At 42.4% G+C, this 21458-nt stretch overlaps 1 protein-coding gene across 1 annotated transcript; it reads left to right on the top strand.

Annotated features, from left to right (window-relative positions):
* The first annotated feature begins 933 nt into the window (after positions 1 to 933).
* Positions 934 to 1266, top strand: TAL2 (TAL bHLH transcription factor 2). Its single transcript, XM_064140551.1, has one exon. The coding sequence runs from the start codon at positions 934 to 936 to the stop codon at positions 1264 to 1266; it is 333 nt and encodes a 110-aa protein (XP_063996621.1).
* The last annotated feature ends 20192 nt before the right edge of the window (positions 1267 to 21458 follow it).

The following is a 21458-nucleotide window of genomic DNA, read 5'->3' as shown; positions in this document are numbered from 1 at the left end:
GGAAGCCCAAATAATTTCCCTAATGTTCTAAAAAAAAAATTTTGTACATGGATACATTTGTCTTAAAAAAACCCAAGCAAACAAACAATAAAAGCAGAAGAGAGAAAGAGAGAGAAGCAGGAGGGACTCTGAATTTCACGTGGATCCAAGCAGCTGCTTGGAAGAATAGAACTGTAAAAGCAAAAAAGCTTTCTCATAAGGAGAAAACACATCACATTGCTGAGGAGCACTGAAAGTCAGAGTTTAAGACATTGACACAGAAGCATTATTGCCACTGGAGGTGGGAGCATGGTTAGGGCTCTTGTAGGCTAAACAGAAGCCCAAATGGATCAAACTGAAAAGTCTCTGACATCAGTATGTCTGTAGTGCTTGCTGCTCACTGAAATGTCATGATAAAAGTTCATCTGGCTTAGCTCCAGCCAGAGTCACCAAGCTTGGGCCAGCTGGTAGCAACCCTGAAGAAGGCATGAACTGGGAAAGCATATGTTCTGCCCCAGGCCTGCCTGCCTGCCTTCCCCCATAAAAAGGGTCTGGGCTTCCCTCTTTCAGCCCAGTGTGACTAATGCATTGGTTATTGGAAAGTCTTCTGTGGGGGAACTCTCAGGAGCCTGCAGAAGCTAAGCTCACAGCAGCACTGAGAGGTTGTACAAGGAAATTAAATTCCATTTACTCCTTTGTGAAGTCCTTATGAGACTATGGCATCTAGTTGCAGTTGCAATGTTTCTGGTGATGGCTGCAACTTTAAGGGTTTGAGTGAATCTGCACAGGGTCTGAGTGAATCCGCACAGGACATAGAGGACAACGGTGTCAGCTGTAAAGGGTAAAAGTTATAAATGCCTAGCACTACCTAGCATGCTCAGATTGCTCCAGAGCAGCAGCCTGTGTGAAAGCCAGAGGTACTCACCAACTCCTTTGCTTTGCAGCACCTTGAGAATGACAAGGAAGATCCTCACCAACACAAGGGAGCGATGGAGGCAGCAAAATGTCAACAGTGCATTTGCCAAGCTGAGGAAACTCATTCCCACCCACCCGCCGGACAAAAAGCTCAGCAAGAACGAGACACTCCGGTTAGCTATGAGATACATCAACTTCCTTGTCGAGGTCCTGAGAGAGCCAGGCCTGCAACAGACCACAGTGGCAGCACGGGGCAGCATTCTGGGGTTCTTCCAGCAAGCCCCCTGCTTGCAAAGTATGGAAGAGCTGACGTTGATCAAAACCTGTGATGTCTCCTCTCCTGGCATGGGTGGCAATATAGGAGAGTGTTGATCAGAGACATGATCTCCCTAGCCTGCAATGAGACATACAGGCTTGCTGTTAGTCCCGTAGTCACCCTCTCTTTCAGAATCTGTGGGTTGCTCCTCTATTTTGTGATTATTTATTTATATTTATTATTATTTTATTTGGTATATGTTTTTATTTAATAGGAGGGAAAATCTTTGGTCAACCAACAACCTGGAAGACCAGCAGTTGCAGGCCCTGAGAACTGGGGATAACTCACTACTTTCACAGCAGAATCAAAGCCAAAATGGCCTTCTGCCCTGATCTCCATAAATCAGGCTATGCAAATAAATCCAGTGTTTCTAGCAGGGAAAGAGATTATTCTCTCATGCTATTTCAAGGAAACACTACAGAGCTCAAGAACGATGACTGCAAAGCAAAATTTGTCCAAGTAATGACAGGTTTTAAGAGATGTAGTATTTGCCACAGTCATCCATCAGTGGTTCCAGGCACTAACTGCCACATCCTTGAGTCTGTGAGTTTTATTTCTAGCTTGATTCTTCTTTTTGAAAACACAAGTCCTAGCTTCTGAACAGGAACATCTTTCTCCATCAGACTGGCAAAATCTCTAACATCATAGCAAAACACTTTGGGAAAAGATGGAAACATGAGGTTAAGGCAAAAATGTCAAAAGAAGACATAGCCATAGATGTGCTCCTGTGGGTTCAGTAGGTAGAGCAAACTTCTTGTAGCAGTAACAGTGTTTGTGTGAAGGAAATTGATCAGCTGTGCTCCAGCTACCTTAAAAGCCCATCAATCAGGTTGCTGGCTGTTCTTCAACAGCTGTACCAATGGTGGATGTCTTCTTTTGGGAGAGCGGTCTTAGGATAAAGGCCTTGATGCACTGTGAAAATCTTCATGGAAACGACAGTCAGCATCCCCTTTCCTGTGCTGGGCTGCTGAGGCAGCTGGAACATGTCTGGACTTGACATAAAGTATTGGACATGCACCACTGTGGTGTGCCTTTGACACAAGGCTGTGTGCCATGTGTCTGCAGTTGAAGCTTCTTCATTTTGAGACAATCCCAAACAGGCTGACGGAGTAAGGACAAAGAAACTGGTGGAAAAGTCAGTTTGCTGACCCACTGAACACCAACCATCATGCTGTAGATGTTTAGATGATAAACAGGATGAAAAGAGAGTGCATAAGTCAGTTTAACTTCCTGACTGACTTATGTAGCCTGTGATAGCAAACCTTTGGACTGCTTAGTCAAACTATATAGCTGCCTACGGCAACAGGAAAAAAAAAAATCACACCAGGTTTACGTAAAACTTCTTTCTGGTAAAATCCTGCTCCCATTGGCACAGGTCCTTTTGATTTCCATGTGGAAGATGGTAAATGCCAGTGCTTAGAAAAGACAGGTGTTCACCACCAGTGAAGAAATGGAGCTCCAATGTGCCAGAGCACGCTTCTGGTCTATTTCTGTTTGTTCATGAGACAATGAGATGCTTCCAGGAAGCAGCCCTTCTGCATGAACAGATTTGGCACCCAAAGCTGAGCTACCATTTAAAGCCCCATCAACCACAAGGTGCACCAAAGAAGCCAAGGCTAGCTCCTATTAAGCTTGTGAAGGACTGCCCTGTGCATTAATGAACACCAAGGTCTGACAGGAACATAGCTCACTGCATCCAGAGCTGGTGCTGCAAGGTGCAGGTGTGCCAGTGGACACATTTTGACCAAAATAAAATAAAAAGTTGAAAAGGTTCATAGTGATTTTATTTTATTCCTGAACTTCAGCTTTCCTTTCCCTGCATTTCTAAGCTGTCAAGGCTGAGGACTGCACTGGGGAGCAGCTGAGTCGAAATGCACTAACAATCTTTTGCACCGTTCATGAAATCAGTACTGCTTTCTACCACTTTAATGTTACTGAATGGAGTCACAGCCTTTTACACAAAGCAGCCCAAACAAATCAGAGCACTTACTGGTGAGCTGTGGTGATCCTTGGTCTGCCAGACACTTGCTATCCTAGGAAACACACATCATCAAAGCAAGCCAAAACATCTTGTGAGCAGTTAGCGTCAAAGAAAGAAAACCTAGCACTTTTGTAACACAACATGTTTCTTATATTTTCTGTCCTAAAAAGCTTCCTTTCTTGTTGTTGCTTGGGTTCATAACAGCACTTTCTTTGTTCTTTCCATTTAGGAGTTCCCTACTCTTACATTTGGCATGTATTTCATTAGATCTACTACCAAAGATTTTTCTTTATCAAGTTTCTTCATCGTGTTTTGGGGATTTCTTATCTGTACGATCAGGAACAAGTACAGTGTAACTGATCACATATTTTGCCATATGATGTTATTTAACACCTAATATATTCCAAATAAATTATTTAAGAAACTAGTCTTTGTCTTTTTAAACATCTCTAAAATTTAATTTTACAACTGAATATCACTAAAAAAAAACCAACCACATTACAATGTAACTTCTACCAGAGAATTATTCTGCTCTTCAGCACTTACGCTCGGTTTGATATTAGAAACAACATCAGATGATGAAGAATGACAGGAATTCTTCATTACAATCTCCTACACTTTCTGGTCGAATTTTATTTCAATCCACATGCTAAGAAGATTTTGACTAGGTTTTGAAAAAGACAGATAAAATTTCATTGTGCAGCACTGTTTTTTTTTTCCCCTGCAAGCTATTCGCACTTCAGAATATTTTAACTAACCCCATTTTAAAAAGCAGAAAGAGCCCTAAAGAATTGATGTGAGACTACTGTTATCTGAAGATGATCAGATAGGCACAACCTACAGATTTGGACTGGAGTTTAGGTTCAGATACAAAAAGTTCTCCTAAGCCAGCAGAAACTTAGGATGTAAAATTGCTCTTTCTGGCTAACACATGGTGGGAACAATTTAATCCCCAAGTGAATATGAGGGAGAAGAAGCACTAGGATGACAGATGCAGAAGTAATGAAGAAAAGATGGGAAATCACTGAGACACAAGGCTGGTTTCAGTTCCATGCTTAGCTGAATGTCTCACTACCCTGACGCTATTCTATGAAATACCAGGGAGGGATTTCTGCACAACATGTGCTGGAAAAAAGTATTGTCTCAAGGCAATGCCACCCAGAGAGGACCCTCTGCTTATAGCAGGTAATGTCAAACCAGTATGCTCAGAGTCATGTGGCAATACTTCCTTTGATAGTGCACCATGGTATAGCCATGTTAATGTGGTGCTTTGCTGTAGCATAACGGAGCCTGTGACACTGGGATATACCAAGTCATTTGGAGCTGGCTGAAAATGTCTTGCATGTGTTGCAGCAGTGGCCCCTATTGAGTCTCCTAGTTGTCCTTTGCAGTACTACAGTCATGTGGATAGCACTTTCCCCCCCTTTTATGATTTTCTTTTGTGTGTGTGATGATATGGCTGCCAATATTGCAAGGAAAGATAGCTGAGGTGGTATCTTCTAGAAGCATCTTTGATGTCCCCTGAAACAAAAAGGCATGATGCAAACTTCAAAGTTACAGATCACTCCAACCCACAGGACTCCTGGACTGCACAGAGGGTATGAAGTGTCCTCCCATGCTTTTGTGATGCAGAAATCCCAGTGAGTCATTCATTTACACAGAATTTCCAACAGGATCTTCCAAAGGAAGAGCAGAGCTCCACATTTCTGGTTAAAAGAGGAGTATCTTATTCAGAGACTGGGTGCTAGGAGACAAGTGTGACTCTTTAGATATCACAGAACCTAAGAGAATTGATGCCAGGAGAGATACCATGTACACTGTTTTTAAAAGTAACCCAAACAAGTCTGCTGTGCAGGCTGCTGTTCATTGTGTCCACTTTCTCAATATCTCCTCTGTGGCTGTAGGCTGTAACTGAAGTTGGACATGTGGGTTGAGTAGGGAAAGAAATACATTGCAACTATGACTTGCAATGATGCTGCAGCCATTTGTATTAATCTTTGTGATAACCAGCCTGTGGTTGGATGAAAGGCAGGTCTGCAGTCAAGGTTTTGGCCTGAGATTTGGAGGATTCAGATCCTGGCTGATGCAAATATGCTATGGCTAGAACTAGACATTGAGCAGCTAAAACTGAATTCTGCAGTGCACCTTCTTTTATCTGGAGTGTTGCCTAGGCTGAGGTATACTTTGTGGTGAAATATGTACTCGGCAGCCTTGTTAGTTTTCCTAAGTCTAAATAAGAGAGGAGGAAGGTACAATGACCACAGCAGAGGAAGACTCATGAGATTCTTGAGCCAGGCAAATTAATTGGCAAAATGGAGTTGGTTTAGGACATTAAGATCCATCCTAGCATCTTGTTCTGAGCAAGAAGCAGCTACAGGACTGATGTTTTCCAGAGGCATATGATTTGTGAATTGTTCAGTAATTGAACTTCTAGCATCTCAGTGGCTCCCACAAATTTCTTTGCTGGTAGGGAACGACTGTACTCCTGTGCAGCCTGATCTTCTTTAGCAGGGGGGTTGGATTAAATGATCTCTGGACATCACTTCCAACCCCTACCATTCTGTGAATTTGTGATATGCAGTGATCATGGCTAAAGTAGTGCGAGCAAGGCAGATTTGACTTTTGTTCTTTGAAGGCTAGACGATAAAAGGAAGTGAAGAGAATGGGCGACTTAACTACTGACCTGTGGGGCAGAGGTCACTTGGGATCCAGTCTTAAATCTAAAGGTCATCAACAAAGTGACAGAGACTAAATCCATCACTTTTCAGGAGTGTAATTGCATTTTTAATACAGCAGGTGCTGAGAGAATCAGAGAGAAGAAGATGGGTGGATGAAGCAGCTCAGAAAATTACTTGAGTTTAGAAGGCAGAGTCTGCCCTATATCTAGTCAATACATGTATCTGGTTGTATTGATTCATTGTTGTCCTGTCTGCAAGCAATGGGTAGCATTTTCTTTGTATTCTGAGTTGCTCCAGCTCTTCTCTACAACAAAAAACTGCTAGTCTCATTGCATTGTATTGTCATCTTACTCCCTTCCCATATGTGTGAATGAATGCACATCACATGCCTCCACATTTTTTCTTGCTGCTATGAAGTGTAAACCAAACTGCACAGAAGTGAAGGCCCTGCTGTAAGTCTCTTTTGGGAGCATCTTTTAGAATAGTGACCCCACCCCAGCATTGAAAACTAAAAAGACAGGCAAAGAGCAACTAATGTTCTATGGGTAAACCTCCCCTACTGAGTGTCAATGCCACAAAACAACAGCACAGAAGTGGCTCAGGATGAAGGACACAAAGATACCAGTGCGATTTCTGTGGATCTGACCATGGCTTGCAAGGAGCCTTAGAGGAAGACTCTGACTTTGATGCTGGCAAGTGATGCAGAGAGGCATTCACAAGGACAAGGCAGGTAAGGTTTCCCATGCACCCACCTTTCTGTCCCATCACAGCTGGCTTGGGGCACAGTAAACAACACAGAATATCTCAGACCTGGGGAAGACGCCTTTCTTCCTGCACCTTGAAAGACAAACCCTTTCTTAGGTAGCCAAACACCCTCAGGAAAGCTAAAGGATGATGACTTACAGTCAGCAATTGTCTAAAGAGATGTTCTGTCTCAAGTCCTGGGTGTAGACAGTATCTATCATTGATTTTCTCTTTGAGACTGTATTTGGCAAACTCTGGTAGAGAGCAGTGCTCAGTCCTGGAGCTGAGAAAGTAGCCAATATTATTTCTCCCTGTATTCTGATACACAGGTGTACAACCAAAACATAGATTCCTCCAACTCCAGTATTAAGTTCAAGGTTTTAAAAGCTTTATACTTACTGGAAAGAACTGAATACTCCGAAGAAGAAACAATGTTGTCTAAAAGTACCTTGAATGGAGGCTACTAGACCAGCTAACCACAGGCCACCTGACAGTGACCTTAAGTGTTCTGTTTTCTGTAGTTTAAAATGTATTTCAGAACTAACTATCTGCGGTTCTGCCAATAGGCTCTGCAGTGATCTCTATGGGACTGAATGGCAAAATGTTGGCTGCCAATTGAGTGTTCCTGATGGAGGGAGTGAGCCCAGCTGGCTGAATACGCCAAAAGTGATTGGTACTGGCACAGACTGCTTTGGTGGGAAACTTTCCCAAGACTTGAATGGGACTGAAATAACAGAGTGAGTGCTGAAAGGAATCGCCCACTCTGGCTCTGCCTCTAGAGTTATGCTGCAAATGCTTTTCCTACATTTTCATGCATCTAAGAGCAGACAGCTGCTGTTTGTTGAACATGCCCAGCCACTATGTTTGGTGCACTATGATTTGGCTCAATTGTAAAGGTCTTATTTCTGCATAAAGATGTGGATTACAAATGGCTGTTCCCCAACTCTCAGATATGGATGCAAGAGGAAAAATTTATGGCAAGTGACCTAAGTGAGTAGCATAATTTAATCTGTTGCTTTTGATCCAAATATCTGAGCAGATTAGGAAACATATATATATATATATGTGTGTGTGTATGTATGTATGTATGTCTTGCCCTTATTATCTCCTTCAAATCCATGTTGAAGTCCACATAAAATCACATGCAAAAACCCCACATTTTATCATTACAAAAAAAAAAAATCAGCCCATGGAATAAGAAAAAATACTATTAAAAAAAGAATATAAATTGCCAGTGAAAGTGAAGGAGTGCATGATGGTTCTTTCATGTCTGATAAACCTGGATGGATACTACTCTTGTTGGATGACTTGTTGGTATGGCTGACTTCTATATTACTTCTCTATAGATCATCTACAGACCATCCTGTTTCTCTTAGGTTAATAAGTAAGTCAAATTGCCAGTTAGTTAATTCTGAAAGCCCTGATGCAGTGGCTTCAATTAATTTCAAACAATTCCCAAGAGTGTAGGCTGAACCAGTACAAGCAAATTTTGATTAGATGTTTTTGATTACCTAAATATGTTCTGAATTTCACTTAACATTATATTTCTAATTGGATGGCTTGCTTCTAAAGTCAAAGGAATTAAAATTCTGTTAATAATAATAACAATAATAATAATAATAATAATAACTATTTTAAAAGTTCATTTCCTCTTTATCACAATTCCTTCAGCTAAATACTTCCAGCAGTTCTCTGCCATGTGCTGTTAAGGTAAATCAAACTAAAGACAGTATCTCTTCTTGAAAACTACAGATTCAAGTTAGGTAAGGGCTTGTCATAAATACTATCTCAAAGCTTGACTTATCCTGGCATTTATGTTTGCTTTTATTCTGACACTGTGAAGTACTGAAAAAAAAAAAAAGTCTAGGGCTAAGGCTGTCAGCAAGAGTCTTGATCATAAGGGCTCAACTCAAAGCATTTTAGGTTTCTCATGATTGCTTTTCAGGATGCTTTTCTTATAATCTCTGTCCATGAGTGCTTTTAAGATGAAGGTGACTGGTCAGAGATTTCAGCTGGCAGATCTGGCAGTGTAGAAGCAGCCTTGGAAGGTATCAGAAGGTGTTTAAAAGAAAACAAAACAAAAAACACCCCCCAAAAAACCCAAGCACCTTCAAGTTGTTTGATGTTATGTTCCTGAATACACAACCATATGAACCCCCTTTAAGACCTATGGCTATGGACTTGAGTCTTGAGTCATCTGAGAGGTCTCTTCTTCCACCAAGGACAGAAAGGATAAAATTAGGGCAGGCACTAAAGCAATCAAGCAGATTATTTTCCACTCTTAGCAATGCAAGCCCACCACAGAAAATGCCCTGAAGAAAAAAATCACAACAAAACCAATAAAACCCTAATAAAGCCCCTCCCAACCTTCCCTTCAAAAACCAAACAAATAACACCAAAAAATAACCCCCAAAAAACCCCAACAAAACCAAAATGAACAAAACAACCAACCCTCCCTGCTCCCAGCCAGTTTACTTTTTTCTTACTATGTTTCTTATCAGAGTCCTGCAGACTCTAAAACTCTTATCTTGATAGGCCAGATTAGCAAAATGATCTCCTCTCCATGATGAATAGGAATCAAACAATGTTTTCCACTGCCAGCAAACCATACATTCCCAGTTCAGATAATTCAATTAATAGAATATCTCCTCTCCATCCCAGCTCTCCTGTCATCCTTTCTGTCTCCTTACCCTCCCCCCAATTAATTCCTATGCTTTAATACCATCTAAGAGTCCTTAGTGAGAAGAGGATCTGCTTACTGTGCAGGTGCAAGTTTTCAGCACCACAGCACAACAGCAATACCACCCCCTTCTGCCCTTCTCAGGGCTTCTCTTTGTGAACTACTTTTTCTTTTTCTTCCTTTTCAGCTCCATGCTGAGCAACCCCATGCAGTTAATCTGATTATGCTAATTTGTACTTCATGAACCCAAAGACTGTAAGGGGATCTTCGGAGTGTGAGCTGGGCTGGGGATGAGAGTGGTGAGGACAGGATAGAGGGTATGGGAGAAGGGGGGTCTAGACAATGGGTTCAAGTCAGTTAACAAAAAAAGCTGTCTGTATTGCCAAACAAAGCACACTCTGGGTAACCTCTTGCTGCTCTTGACAATTTAGAGTGTCCCAAACTGGCCTGTGCTACTGAGCAGAAAATGGAGCATGGAGAATATACAATTAAGGGGCACAATGAGAAGTCTGCTTCCTGTTGAACATTGCTTTTCTTTCTCCTTAAGTAATCCTTTCCAGAATCTAGTAGTTGAAGTATGGTCCACAAATTGTTCATCAGATGGTAGCTATGGCACTAGACAGCTTCAGAGCTCAACCAACCTCCTCTGTCCAATTAGGCTGATGCTGCACTTGAAATTTACTGAATAATGAGCAGTGGGCTGCTCATTATTGTAAGCCTGTAAGACACAAGCTTACAATTACAAATATGGACCTCCCATCTGCAGCACCTAATGGTGTTGCCAACTTTGTTTTACCAACATTACCTTTGCCACAGCTGGAATTAGTCAGGAAACACTCATGAAAGGAGACTTATAATGGGTATGGGGGAAGAAAAATGTTATTAAGATTAAAGTCACCCTGTGAGTGAGTTCTGGTCATCACAGATTTGTTTACATTGGTAGTGACCTCTTGAGATAATATGGTTCAGTCACCCTTCTATAGTCATGTCAGCTACAACCGGCTGCCCACAATTGTGCACACTCAAATTCTTATTATCTCTACAGACAGAAAGTCCACAACCTCTCTGAAAAAAATCTATTCCTGTGTTTTTCCACCTTCATATTAAAACAAACAAACAAACAAACAAAAACCCAACAACCTAAAACCAAACCAACAACAACAAAGAAGCTTCTTCTTCAGTTCAGATGGAATTTTTATTTATTTATTTTTTCATGTGAGTCCATTGCCTCTTGTCTGGTCAGTAGGTAACACTGAGGAGTCTGGCTCCTTTTTACATCATTCCCTCTGTCTTGGTTTCTCTAGGTCAGAATCACAGGCCAGCCACAGTCTGTAGGCAATTAGCAGTCTGGAGTCGGCCCTGACAGCTGGGCCTGAGCTGGCTGACAGGTGGATCTCATACCCTAAATATCATAGTCATTATAAAGCAAGAAGCTTTCTGAGGATGTGAGGCCACCTGTTTGGGCTTTTCCTGACCATCTTCCTCCTGCTGCTCCCAAAGGCTTTCCCATTTACTGTGATCAGCGTACATTTACTGGGCTAACTGTATATACTTTATATTAGCACTTGTACTAGTGTGAGTTCAGCTATTTAATTTAAAACTGTTTTCCTTTCAAACCTCCTCTCCTTTGATTCTTCTTCTCTGCTGGAGAGGAGATTATCAAGTGATAGGGCAACTGCTAGAGTTTAGCCCCAGATATGAGCTAAATACAAGCAAAGTTTATTTGGGGTCTTTGATTCTCCATGTGAGAACTATATTATTTCATTAATCTTCTGCTCAAGAAGATGAAATCACTACTCACAAGTGCTTCTCTGTTTGCAAACAGTAGGTCCAACAAGGTGCTTTCCCTAGTTTGCTCCAGCACTATCTGTGTTAGGAAGTTCTTCACACACTCCAGAAACCTCCGGAACTGTTCCCTCGCTGCTGTATTTACAGCAGATGTCAGGCAAGTTAAAGACCCAAGGAGAACTAGGACTAGCAATCTTGAGACTTCTCCCTCATCTTGCTGCAGTAGTCTATAACAGACTCCCACCATGGGATCAGTCTTGTTGGCTTTCTCTCTGATTCTTCCCCATAGACTTTCCACCCTTCTGCCACTAACATTAAGCTCAAGGCAATCAAAACACTCCCTGACATACAGGACTACTCCACCATCTCTCCTTCCTTGACTATCCCTTCTGAAGAGTTTGTAGGTGTACCCTGGGATTCTTCCACCACCTTCATCATATTGTTAGGCTTTTTCAATGCCTTTCAAGTCAATTAGTGTAAAATACTGTCATAGAGGTGTACATGGTGTACCTGTCACAGCCCCTGCAACCTGTGATGCTATCCCAGTCCACACATAAAGCACTGTAGCTACTTAGCTCCCTGTGATGGGCAATGTGGCTGACACAGGGACTCAACCACTGCCAGCACCAATTGCCCCTGTAAACCAAATTAAAAAAAAAGAGCAGGTTCTGCTCTCTTCTTTCACAGCTGAAGGAATTGGAAGCAACTGTTTAATCTCTAAGTGAGTTTTGAGATAACACATAAATATTACAGTTATCATGAAGGTGAGCAGTTATAGCATAATGGAGTTGATGGTTTAGGCAGATGAGTTGGACTTAAGAGGGTAGAGAAGCCAAGCAGTTAGGAAGTGTGCCTAGAGAAATTAATATTGAGAGAGATCTTGCAAAAGAGACACATCCTTTAACTCTTGGGGTGGGAGACATTACAACACTTTCAGAAAGCAAGTAGTCTGAACTCATTCAAGTCCCTAAAACCTCGGTGAATGCTAGTGTCCAAAGACATATAGGGGAATATTAAGTGCCCTTAATATCTGGTTTTGTTCAGTGCTCCCTTTGGGCAGAAATTTAGTTTTTGAGAGACAATTTCTGCCCCTAGTGGAGATAAATCATTTGTTATTGAGAGAAAAAAAGGGAAAATGGAAGGAAGACATTTGTTCTGCACTCCACCTTAAATAGGACAGCTTCCCTTTTGTTCAGTTCTGCAGCCTTGAGCAACATACTGTGAAAGCAAATGGAGGAGGAAAAATAGCTGTCCTAAAGCTGTTGTTTCAGGTCCTTGGGTTTAGCTGCATTTGCATTACATTTCAGAAAGGGGATTACATGTTGATTATTTGATAGGGTAGCAAATATGCAGTATCTTGGCAGCATTGCTTTAGTATATCTGAGATCTCCCTGGCTGAATGTGTAATGTATCAGTGTTTAACAAAACAAGCTCTAAGCAACACTGTGAGGAGGTGAAAAAATATAGAAATGGAAGATTAATGGGTGAAACTCAAACATAAAAAAATATGCTTTTTGAAATTGCCAGCTGAGGCCTCTACATTCATAATACACATGGAAATGTTCCTTGCTTTTCTTCTTTTCCCTGGGAAGCTCCATCAGATGTGAACTGAACCAAACAATATTTATCTCAACTGTTACTACACATAAATACTTCTGATTAAACAAATAACTTGAAAGCTGAGGCAATGAGTAACCTTAGATGCTATGCTCCCTGAAAGACAGATTCTTGAAGGTACTGGAACACCTAAAACCCACTGGTACCCAATGAACTTTAATAAACAGGGTTTTTGCCATCTAACAGGGAACTATCAGTGCACACGGTAGAACTTACTGCACAGGGGATGCTTGAAGCACAGTGATTTGTATTACAAGAGGTCTTACTGTATCCTTTTCTTTCTATGGCAAGTCTTCAGTGAGATCAGGCTGGTGAGGATTTCACAAAGGACATTGAGTAAGCAGCATAACCTAGAGAAGAAGGTCTTGCTCTGTTGCACTTCAGCAAACAAGCCCATAGAAAAAAATGAGACAGGAGAGGGAGACTTGCTGGAGTGAGACTGTAGAAAAGAAGGAAGGTAACAGTAATGGAACACGAAGTTGGAAAGTATGCAGAGGAAAAGGTTAAGGCCTGAATATATGAGTATTCACTGAAAGCATGCATGCATGAGTAAGGTGATACAGGACGAACAGGCAAATTCTCCTGTACTTTGCCATAACTAAATGCTGAGGATGTCATAAAGAAAGTGTCTGCCGTGGAGGCAGGGAATTAATGTGGCCAAGAATTATAAAAATAGAATTGTTTTATTTTCCTGAAACCCCACCCCCAATCTACACACAAAACTAGTTTTGCTTTATTTACAGATTCTAGTTTGATCAGGAATTTCTTCAAAAGGATGTTAAGGACAAATTAAGAGATTTAGGAAGTCAGGAAATGGAAAAGGCTAAGCTATAAACACAGCTTTACCCCACTATCAATCAGGCTGAGCAGAGAATAAAGGGAAGAGCAGGCTTTACTCATGGAGGTGAGATAGGTATTGACAGTGATCCCTTGCTGGATTTCTCTGCTCTCAGCTGCCTCCTGGCACTGCAAGCAATATGCAATAATTCAGATCCATGCAGCAGAAGCCCAAGGTGAGTGCCAAAGCTGCCAACCTCAGAAATGTCTTGAGACACAGCTGCCACAAAACAGGGATTCATGGAAGCAGTGATATCTCTGCAACATCTGGGGAGATCTAAACTGCTAGGGTCTCCCCAGTCCGGAAGGCAGCCAGGAAGCTGGCAGCTCATAAGGTCCGAGAGTAGCTGGGCTGGGTGCCACCCACAACTCTCGCTCTCAAAAGACCTCAGAGCTTGCCAAGCTTGCAAGTTTGCACAGACGGGTGCAAAAGTGGGGAGAACCATTCAAAGCAGGGACAGTGTAAAACCAAGAACTGTGCAAAAGGTAGGAGCTGTCCCAAAGCGGAGATGATCCAAAACAGGAATTCTGTCACTTGTCCTGTCAGGCACTCTGTCAAGGTGGGAGCTCCTTCAAGGTGGGAACCTTTTCGCCTTCTCCCTTGCTCTATTTATACTTTTCCAGACAAAGTGTCCATTTGCCATTTTATACTGGGTGTGAAAACCCAGCCAGCCACCAGCCCTATTCCAGCGTGGGCTTCCACGTGGGTCAGCACATGTGCAGAAAGGCACCTTTTGCTGTTCCCCCTTCAAGCCTGCAAGGTCGGGAGAGGAAAGCAGTTTTCGTGCTTTCTTCTCCCCATTCAAACCCGCAGTGCCCAGGGAGAAGAAAGGAATTTGGAGTACCCCAGAACAGAAAACAAGAAAATTAGAGAAACTGAGAGTGTTGTAGTAATTGTGAGAGATGACAGTGAAAGAAATAGGGGAGGTTGGTGAGTATCTTGTCTTTCCTCTTTTTCTAGCAATATATATATGCTAGAAGGTCAAAGTAAGCTGTTTGAGGGTGGTAAGAGAGTGCTGGAAAAGATGGAAATACAAACAAGAAAGCAAGCAACAAAGGAGAGTGTGAACTGGATTGTAAAATGATAGGTGACTGCAAATCACAAATACGTCAGGTCAAGAGCATTTTTTTATGTGGCAAAGACTACTATTTTTGTCTGACCTGATTCAGATGCATGGACTTGAATTTAAGAACTCTTCTAAGAAAGGTAAATAAATTTAACCTAATAGTCAATCAAATAGGAATATTTGTCATTTCCTGATTCTGGGAGTACAGATGCATGAGTTTTGAGACAGACTGCTGACTAAACAAGCCCTCCTATTTTTTTCCTTAGGCACCACTGTTGAATTGGAGGTTAATGTTTGTAGGATCCCTTGACATTATAAAATACTAAATAAATATATCCCATATGGAGCAGTGACTAATGCTTCTATGTTAGGTACACAGACCTTCTTTTCAAACACTAAATTAGTGTAAGTGGCCTATGAAGTAGACACAAATTAATCAGGTGTGACAGCTCTAGTTCACTTTATCCACAGTTTCTGTAAGATCTAGGGAGTAATGAGTTACTGATGTTGTGCTCTACAGAGATGAAAGATGTGGGCAAGGACTCACTTTGAAACCAACTCTCTGTTGCTTTTATCTTTGTTACTGTCAGGTGTTATGTGATGGTTTCAGCTTTCCCCAGAACGGACAAAATAAAACTGTCTCGTCAAGATCAGTTATGCGTCTAGGCAGCCATCAGGAACTGCTGATAACCATGTAATAACCCAGACTTTTACAGTTGTTCTAGAACTAAAAATGTGGCAATTTCATGAACAGCTGGAATGCTCTCTGAAGCAAATTCAGAAAACATTTATATTAATTTATCAAAGTCCTCTTGGAAAAGAAAACCAATTCTGTTGTCTGGCACATGTGGAAGTCGGGTGGTTTATCAGCAGGTGTCTACAGTGTTGTTTTCTTAAGGTCATGCTAATGATCCTTGGGCAAGGCAATCATTTCAGACTTGCATTTTGTTTTCATGTTCAGCTTTATGCTCATACAATGGAGCAGAATATTACTAATCAGTCCATCTTTAAAGTTCTTAGGTGCTGTAAAAAGAAAGAATTTGTATGTGTTTTGATCAGAAGTAGACAACAGCACAAATAGTTGCCAGGTTACCAGAAGATAAGACCTGAGAACTACAGGGTCTTTGAGCAATCAAGTGATAAACAGAGCCTGCAGTTACCATCCCTGTAATCAGAGGCTGGAATACGGTGTTGGCCGAACAGTATGTGGAGCCAGCAATGACCTTGAAAGGCTCCACAGAGGGCAACAAGCTGCAGAGGGAGCTGAAGAATGACGAAGGCTCCCCTTGCTGGGGGGCCACGCAACCACTGTAGTCAACATTGTGCATGGGCTGTAGGGAAAATTATGTAACAAATTGTGAAATAAGGGAGGAGCTTGTTCAGCTCTCTGTGATGTACTGGACACGTCACAAAATTCTGAACACATATACACCAAGAGCATAGGCAGGTGAGCTGGAGCAGCACCAGTCTTAACCAACGTGATGGTGCAGTTCACAGCGAGGACGCCTGCCTTTCGACATGACAGCTGACCAGCTCTGCTATCGATGCATCTCAGGAGCTGCGCTGGCCAGTGGGATAGGGTGAGTATAGCCTGCACTTCGACCAATAGCACTACTTGTGATTGTTTGTCACATCTTATTCAGCATTGTAGTTTCTCCCTATGGCTGTAGCATGTGGGCCATAGCTAGTGTGGTTTCCAGTATCCTTTCTCATTATGTTTTTAGTGTTTAAGCTATAACAAAGTATAGAAACTATACCCAGAGTGTGAGAGTGTTCCCTGGCCCCAAGAACTCACTGGAACATATCATAGTACACTTAGCTCTTTTTATTAGCCTACCTCCAAGAAATTAACAAAGGCATACCTGTCCTCCAGTATGAAATAAGCAAAACACAAACTGTATCACTCTTCCTGCACCCAAAGTGTACTGGTTTGCACACTAACACCATCCTCTCACACTGACACAGTTCTCTCAGCAACAACATAGTTGGTTCAAGGATGAACAGACTATTTCAGATGTGCTTATCTTCTGACATGTGTAAATCCCTGAAATATCTGAGAGAGATGGAAAATTAATCACAGCTTTAACTCTTTTTATGTTACTCTACTTTTATTAGAGAGCATGTTCTTTGATCTGCTTTCATTTTGGTGGGTTGCCCTGTCTTATACTCTGCTAAGAAACTACCCTGAATGTACAGAAGTCTCAGGAATCTCTTCTTGGTTATCAGGAAACTGCAATTCTTAATTCCTGATGAAGCTGGAAGCAGAAAGCTCACCAGAGCATCAGACTGCTTTCTAATCTCTATCAGTTAACATGCAGTTTCCCCCTAACTGCTGCAAAAGTGAATCATGGGGATTCACCTTCACGGTATTTAGCTCTGCTTTGGAAAACAATGTGTCAGACACAGTGAAGAGCTCCTGGAAGAGGATGCTGTATGCGTTTGCAATGGTTAAAATCAGAACTAACTGGGTCAAACCAAACCAGCAGGTCAACTTGTCTATTTTCCCAACACAGAAGCAAGGGAAAATTAACACACAAAAACTCAGGGTATGAGATAAGAATAAAGTTTACTGATTGAAATCAGAAAACCAGACTACAAAATGCATAATTACCTTAGCCTATTTGCAGAAAAAGTTCCAAAGCAGCAGCAAGCAGAAGCAAGCAAGTCAAAAGCCCAAGTCAGAAAACTACTCCCTCTGCTACCACCCCAGCAGAAAAGCTCAACACCCAAAGAACCTGGAACCTAGAAAGTTTCCCATTTTGGAATCTGAACTTCAGACTTCATACTTTGCTCCAGTCAGTACTTTCATTTTTTGAAGCTGGCATGACTGCAACATGGTAGGAGTAACAGCAGCAAGTCCATCTCAATCCATGACATTGAGGACCTGAACAAAGATTTTGGTAGCTACTGCCAATCTGCTACATGACAGCACTGGGAGCAGTGTAATTGTAAGCATTTTAGAATGGTTTAGATTGGAAGGGACATCAAAGATCATCTAGTTCCAGTCCCCCAACATAGGCAGGGACACTTTCCACTAGAATGGGTTGCTCAAGGCCTCATCCAACCTGGTCTTGAACACCTCCAGGGAGGGAGCAGCCACAAGATCCCTGGGCAGCCTATTCCAGTGTCTCACCACCCTCACTGTAAAGAATTTCTTCCTAACATCTAGTTTGAATATCCCCTCTGCCAGTTTAAACCTCTTACCCCTTTTCCTGTCATTACAAGACCTTGTCAATAGTCCCTCTCCAGCCTTCCTGTAGGCCCCCTTCAGATACTAGAAGGCCACTATAAGGTCTCCTCGAAGCCTTCTCTTTTCCAGGCTGAAGAGCACCAACTCTTGTAGCCTATCCTCATAGCAGAGGTGCTCCGGCCCTCTGATCATCTTCTTGGCCCTCTTCTAGACTCGCTCCAACAGTTTAATGTCCTTCTTGTGTTGGGGGCTCCAGAACTGTACACAGTACTCCAGGTGGGGTCTCAAGAAAGCAGAGTAAAGGGGGAGAATCCCCTGCCTTGCCCTGCAGGCCACATTTCTCTTGATGCAGCTCAGCACACAGTTGCTGTCTGGGCTGCACATGCATACTGCTGGCTCATGTTGAGCTTTTCATTAGCCAAGATCCCCTGGTCCTTTTCCTCAGGGCTGCTCCCCAGCCATTTACCACCCAGCCTGGAGCTGTGCTTGGGATTGCACCGACCCAGGTGCAGGACCTTACACTTGGCCTCACTGAATTTCATGAGGTTGGCCTGGGCCCACCTCTCCTGCCTGTCCAGGTCCTTCTGGATGGCATCCCTGCCCTCCAGCAAGCCGACTGTGCCACACAGCTTGGTGTCATCTGCAAACTTGCTGAGAGTGCACTCGATTCCTCTGTCCATATCACTGACAAAGATGTCAAACAGCATTGGTCCCAGCACTGACTCCTGAGGGATGCCACTTGCCACTGGTCTCCAGGTGGACATGGTGCCATTGATCACCACTCTTTGCATGCGACCATTCAGCCAATTCCTTATCCAGCAGTGCTCCACCCATCAGCTCCATGTTTTTCCAGTTTGGTGACCAGGATGTCATGTGGGACAAAGTCAAATGCCTTACTTATGTCTAGGTAGATGACATAAGCTGCCCTTCCCTTGTCCACTGTTGCTGTGACTTCATCATAAAAAGCCACTAAATTTGTCAGGCATGATTAGCCTTTAGTGAAGCCATGGTTGGTTACCACCAGTCACATCTACTTTGTTTTCCATTTGCCTTAGCAGAGCCTTCAGGAGGATCTGCTTGATGATCTTGCCAGGCACAGAAGTGAGACTGACTGGTCTGTAGCTCCCGGAGTCGTTCTTTTTTTCCCTTCTTGAAGATGAGTGTTATGTTTGCCCTTTTCCAGTCAGCAGGAACTTCAGCAGTCTGTCATGACCTTTCAAATATGATGTACAGTGCTTTAGGAACTGTCAGTATCTTCAGCACTTGTGGGTGGATCTCATCAGGCTCTATGCACTTGTGCCGGTTCAGATTCTTCAGGTGCTCAAGAACATGGTCTTCAATTATAGTGGGCAGATCTTCCTTCTCCCAGTCCTTACTTTTGCCCTCTGGGACATGGACATTGTGATTGGAGCCTTTGCCATTTAAGACTGAGGCAAAGAAGTCATTGAGCACCTCAGCTTTATCCATATCCTTCGTCAATAGGACACTTCCCTTCTGGAAGGGTCCCACATTCTCCTAGTCCTCCTTTTCTCACTAATATACCTGAAGAAGTTCTTCTTATTCCACTTAATGTCCCTAGCCATATTCAATTCCAGCTGTCCTTTAGCTTTCCTAACCTGAGCTCTGGTTGCATGAACAAGTTCTTTGTATTAGTCCCAAGTTACCTGTCTTTGCTTCCACTCTCCGTAGGCCTTCTTCTTGCATCTAAGTGCGTCCAGGAGCTCTATATTCATCCATGCAGGTCTCCTGCATTCCTCTTTCTTGGGATGCATTGCTCCTAGGCCTGGAGAGGTGGTTCTTGAACACTGTCCAGATTTCTGGGGTCTCCCTTCCTTCCAGGGTTTTTTTTCCATGGCACCCTGCCATGATGGTCCCTGAAGAGGTTAAACTCTGCTCTTCTGAAGTCCAGGCTTCTTGTAGGCATCGTGGTAACTGCAGTGGCGACACTGTCATCAGGCACAACACGCTGATTGCCCAAATTGTGATTTTCTTTTGTGTCATTACGGATTCCTTGTAGTCATTGCGTGTCTCCTCTTAGGAATATACCTAGGCTTTGTCTGAATAGTTTCCACTTTCTAGCAGGCAGGCTGATGCCACCCAGTGGGAATGAGACAGTACAGCAAGGAGTAGAAACTAGCACTCCTGCAACCTAAGGGTAGAGAGGATCCCTACGTCAGTCTTACAAAACCCTAAGTAACTCTGTTGTTGCAGCTGTATAGACATATATCACTGTTCAGCGGGAAAAAATGTTACTGTACTGATTCCTGCCAGAGGACGCAGCTTACTAATCTATCATACATTACTGTCTATTAACAGTGGCAAAGCAACTTTCCACTCTAAAGCAAAAACTGTATCTTCCACATCTATGCTTCTTAACCACAGGAGAAAATAAGAATTAGAAATGTTAATAATAAGACTAGTAAGAGATTACTCTGGCTAAATCCTGAGCTGTTAATGTAGAGGAAATGCAGGATGAAAATGCCCAGAAAAGAGACCTTATGTACATGGCACAAGCATTAGTGAGAAAACGTGTCACTGGAGAAACAGAGAGGAAAAGGCATTAAGAACTATTCTGTGAATATGGCACTCAAAAATCAATGAAACAAATATCTGTTCATGGTAAGGCAAAATTATTAAACAGATTTTCGTTGCATTTTGTTCAGGTGTTTGCTATCTTTTCCTGCATAGATCCTTTCCCAGAAATGATCCTACAGTTATTCCTGATATTTCCTGGTATTAGTTCCTGGTAGGCAAAGAGAAAGTTTAAAAGCATCTTTGGAAGCTGTGTGTTTTCAGACTGCTTAGTTCACTATCACCACACAAATCTTAGAACCATTAACAGTTCTTTCCACCAGCTTAAAAAAGGCAAAAATGGTGCTCTTCTTCAGCAGGCAAAACAGCCACTGTCTCACACAAAAAATAAACTTATCTTCCATTTCCCGGGGTAGGTGGGGGAAAAAAAGGCTGAAATAATGAGACCAAGAATTTTTGACTCCACCAAGATTTCCCATCAATGTTCATTTCCTTCTGCTGGCCGCTGTGGCAGACAAAGAAAGCACAGATGTGACTTATCTTGGAGTTGAGTAAAGTGGGTTTTGCTAAAAATACTGCAGAACTGATGCAGAAATGGTTAGAGATCCTACTTTTAGAAGACGGAACAGCTAACAACGGTCTTTGCTATGAAAATAGATAAAAAAATGTGTTAAGAGTTCCTGCTGAGGTCTGACCCGAACCTGGTATACCCTCATGGATTCATAACTTAAGTGATACACAGATTGGAAGAAGCTGGAAAAGACAGCACATTGGTAACCTTAAATACTCTTGCTGAAGAAATACTCTAAATAAAAATAAAAAGCAAAACCAAAAGAATGTGTGCTTGGAATTGAAAAGAGATAAAGGCGTCATTTACACCTGTTAAGTGTAGTGACCTCCAGAATGGGCAGATGCAGCGATGCACGACAGGGAAGTACAAATGCAGGAAAGACTGTGGTGTCACAACCCATTTCAAGGTGGCCGAGAACCAAAACTATCAGGATTATTTTTTTCACAGGCAACTAATAGACTCATTAAACATGTTAAGTGCTCATATAGGCAATGTACGGCTACAAAGGCAAAAAAACAACTGGCCGTCTACCATGCTCAAGATTGCCAAGACGAAGTGCAGCC

The sequence above is a fragment of the Pogoniulus pusillus genome, chromosome Z (genome assembly GCF_015220805.1).
Source record: "Pogoniulus pusillus isolate bPogPus1 chromosome Z, bPogPus1.pri, whole genome shotgun sequence".
NCBI lineage: Eukaryota > Metazoa > Chordata > Aves > Piciformes > Lybiidae > Pogoniulus > Pogoniulus pusillus.
Note: the sequence above shows the minus strand (reverse complement) of the source record. Positions and strands in the feature narration are given on the sequence as shown.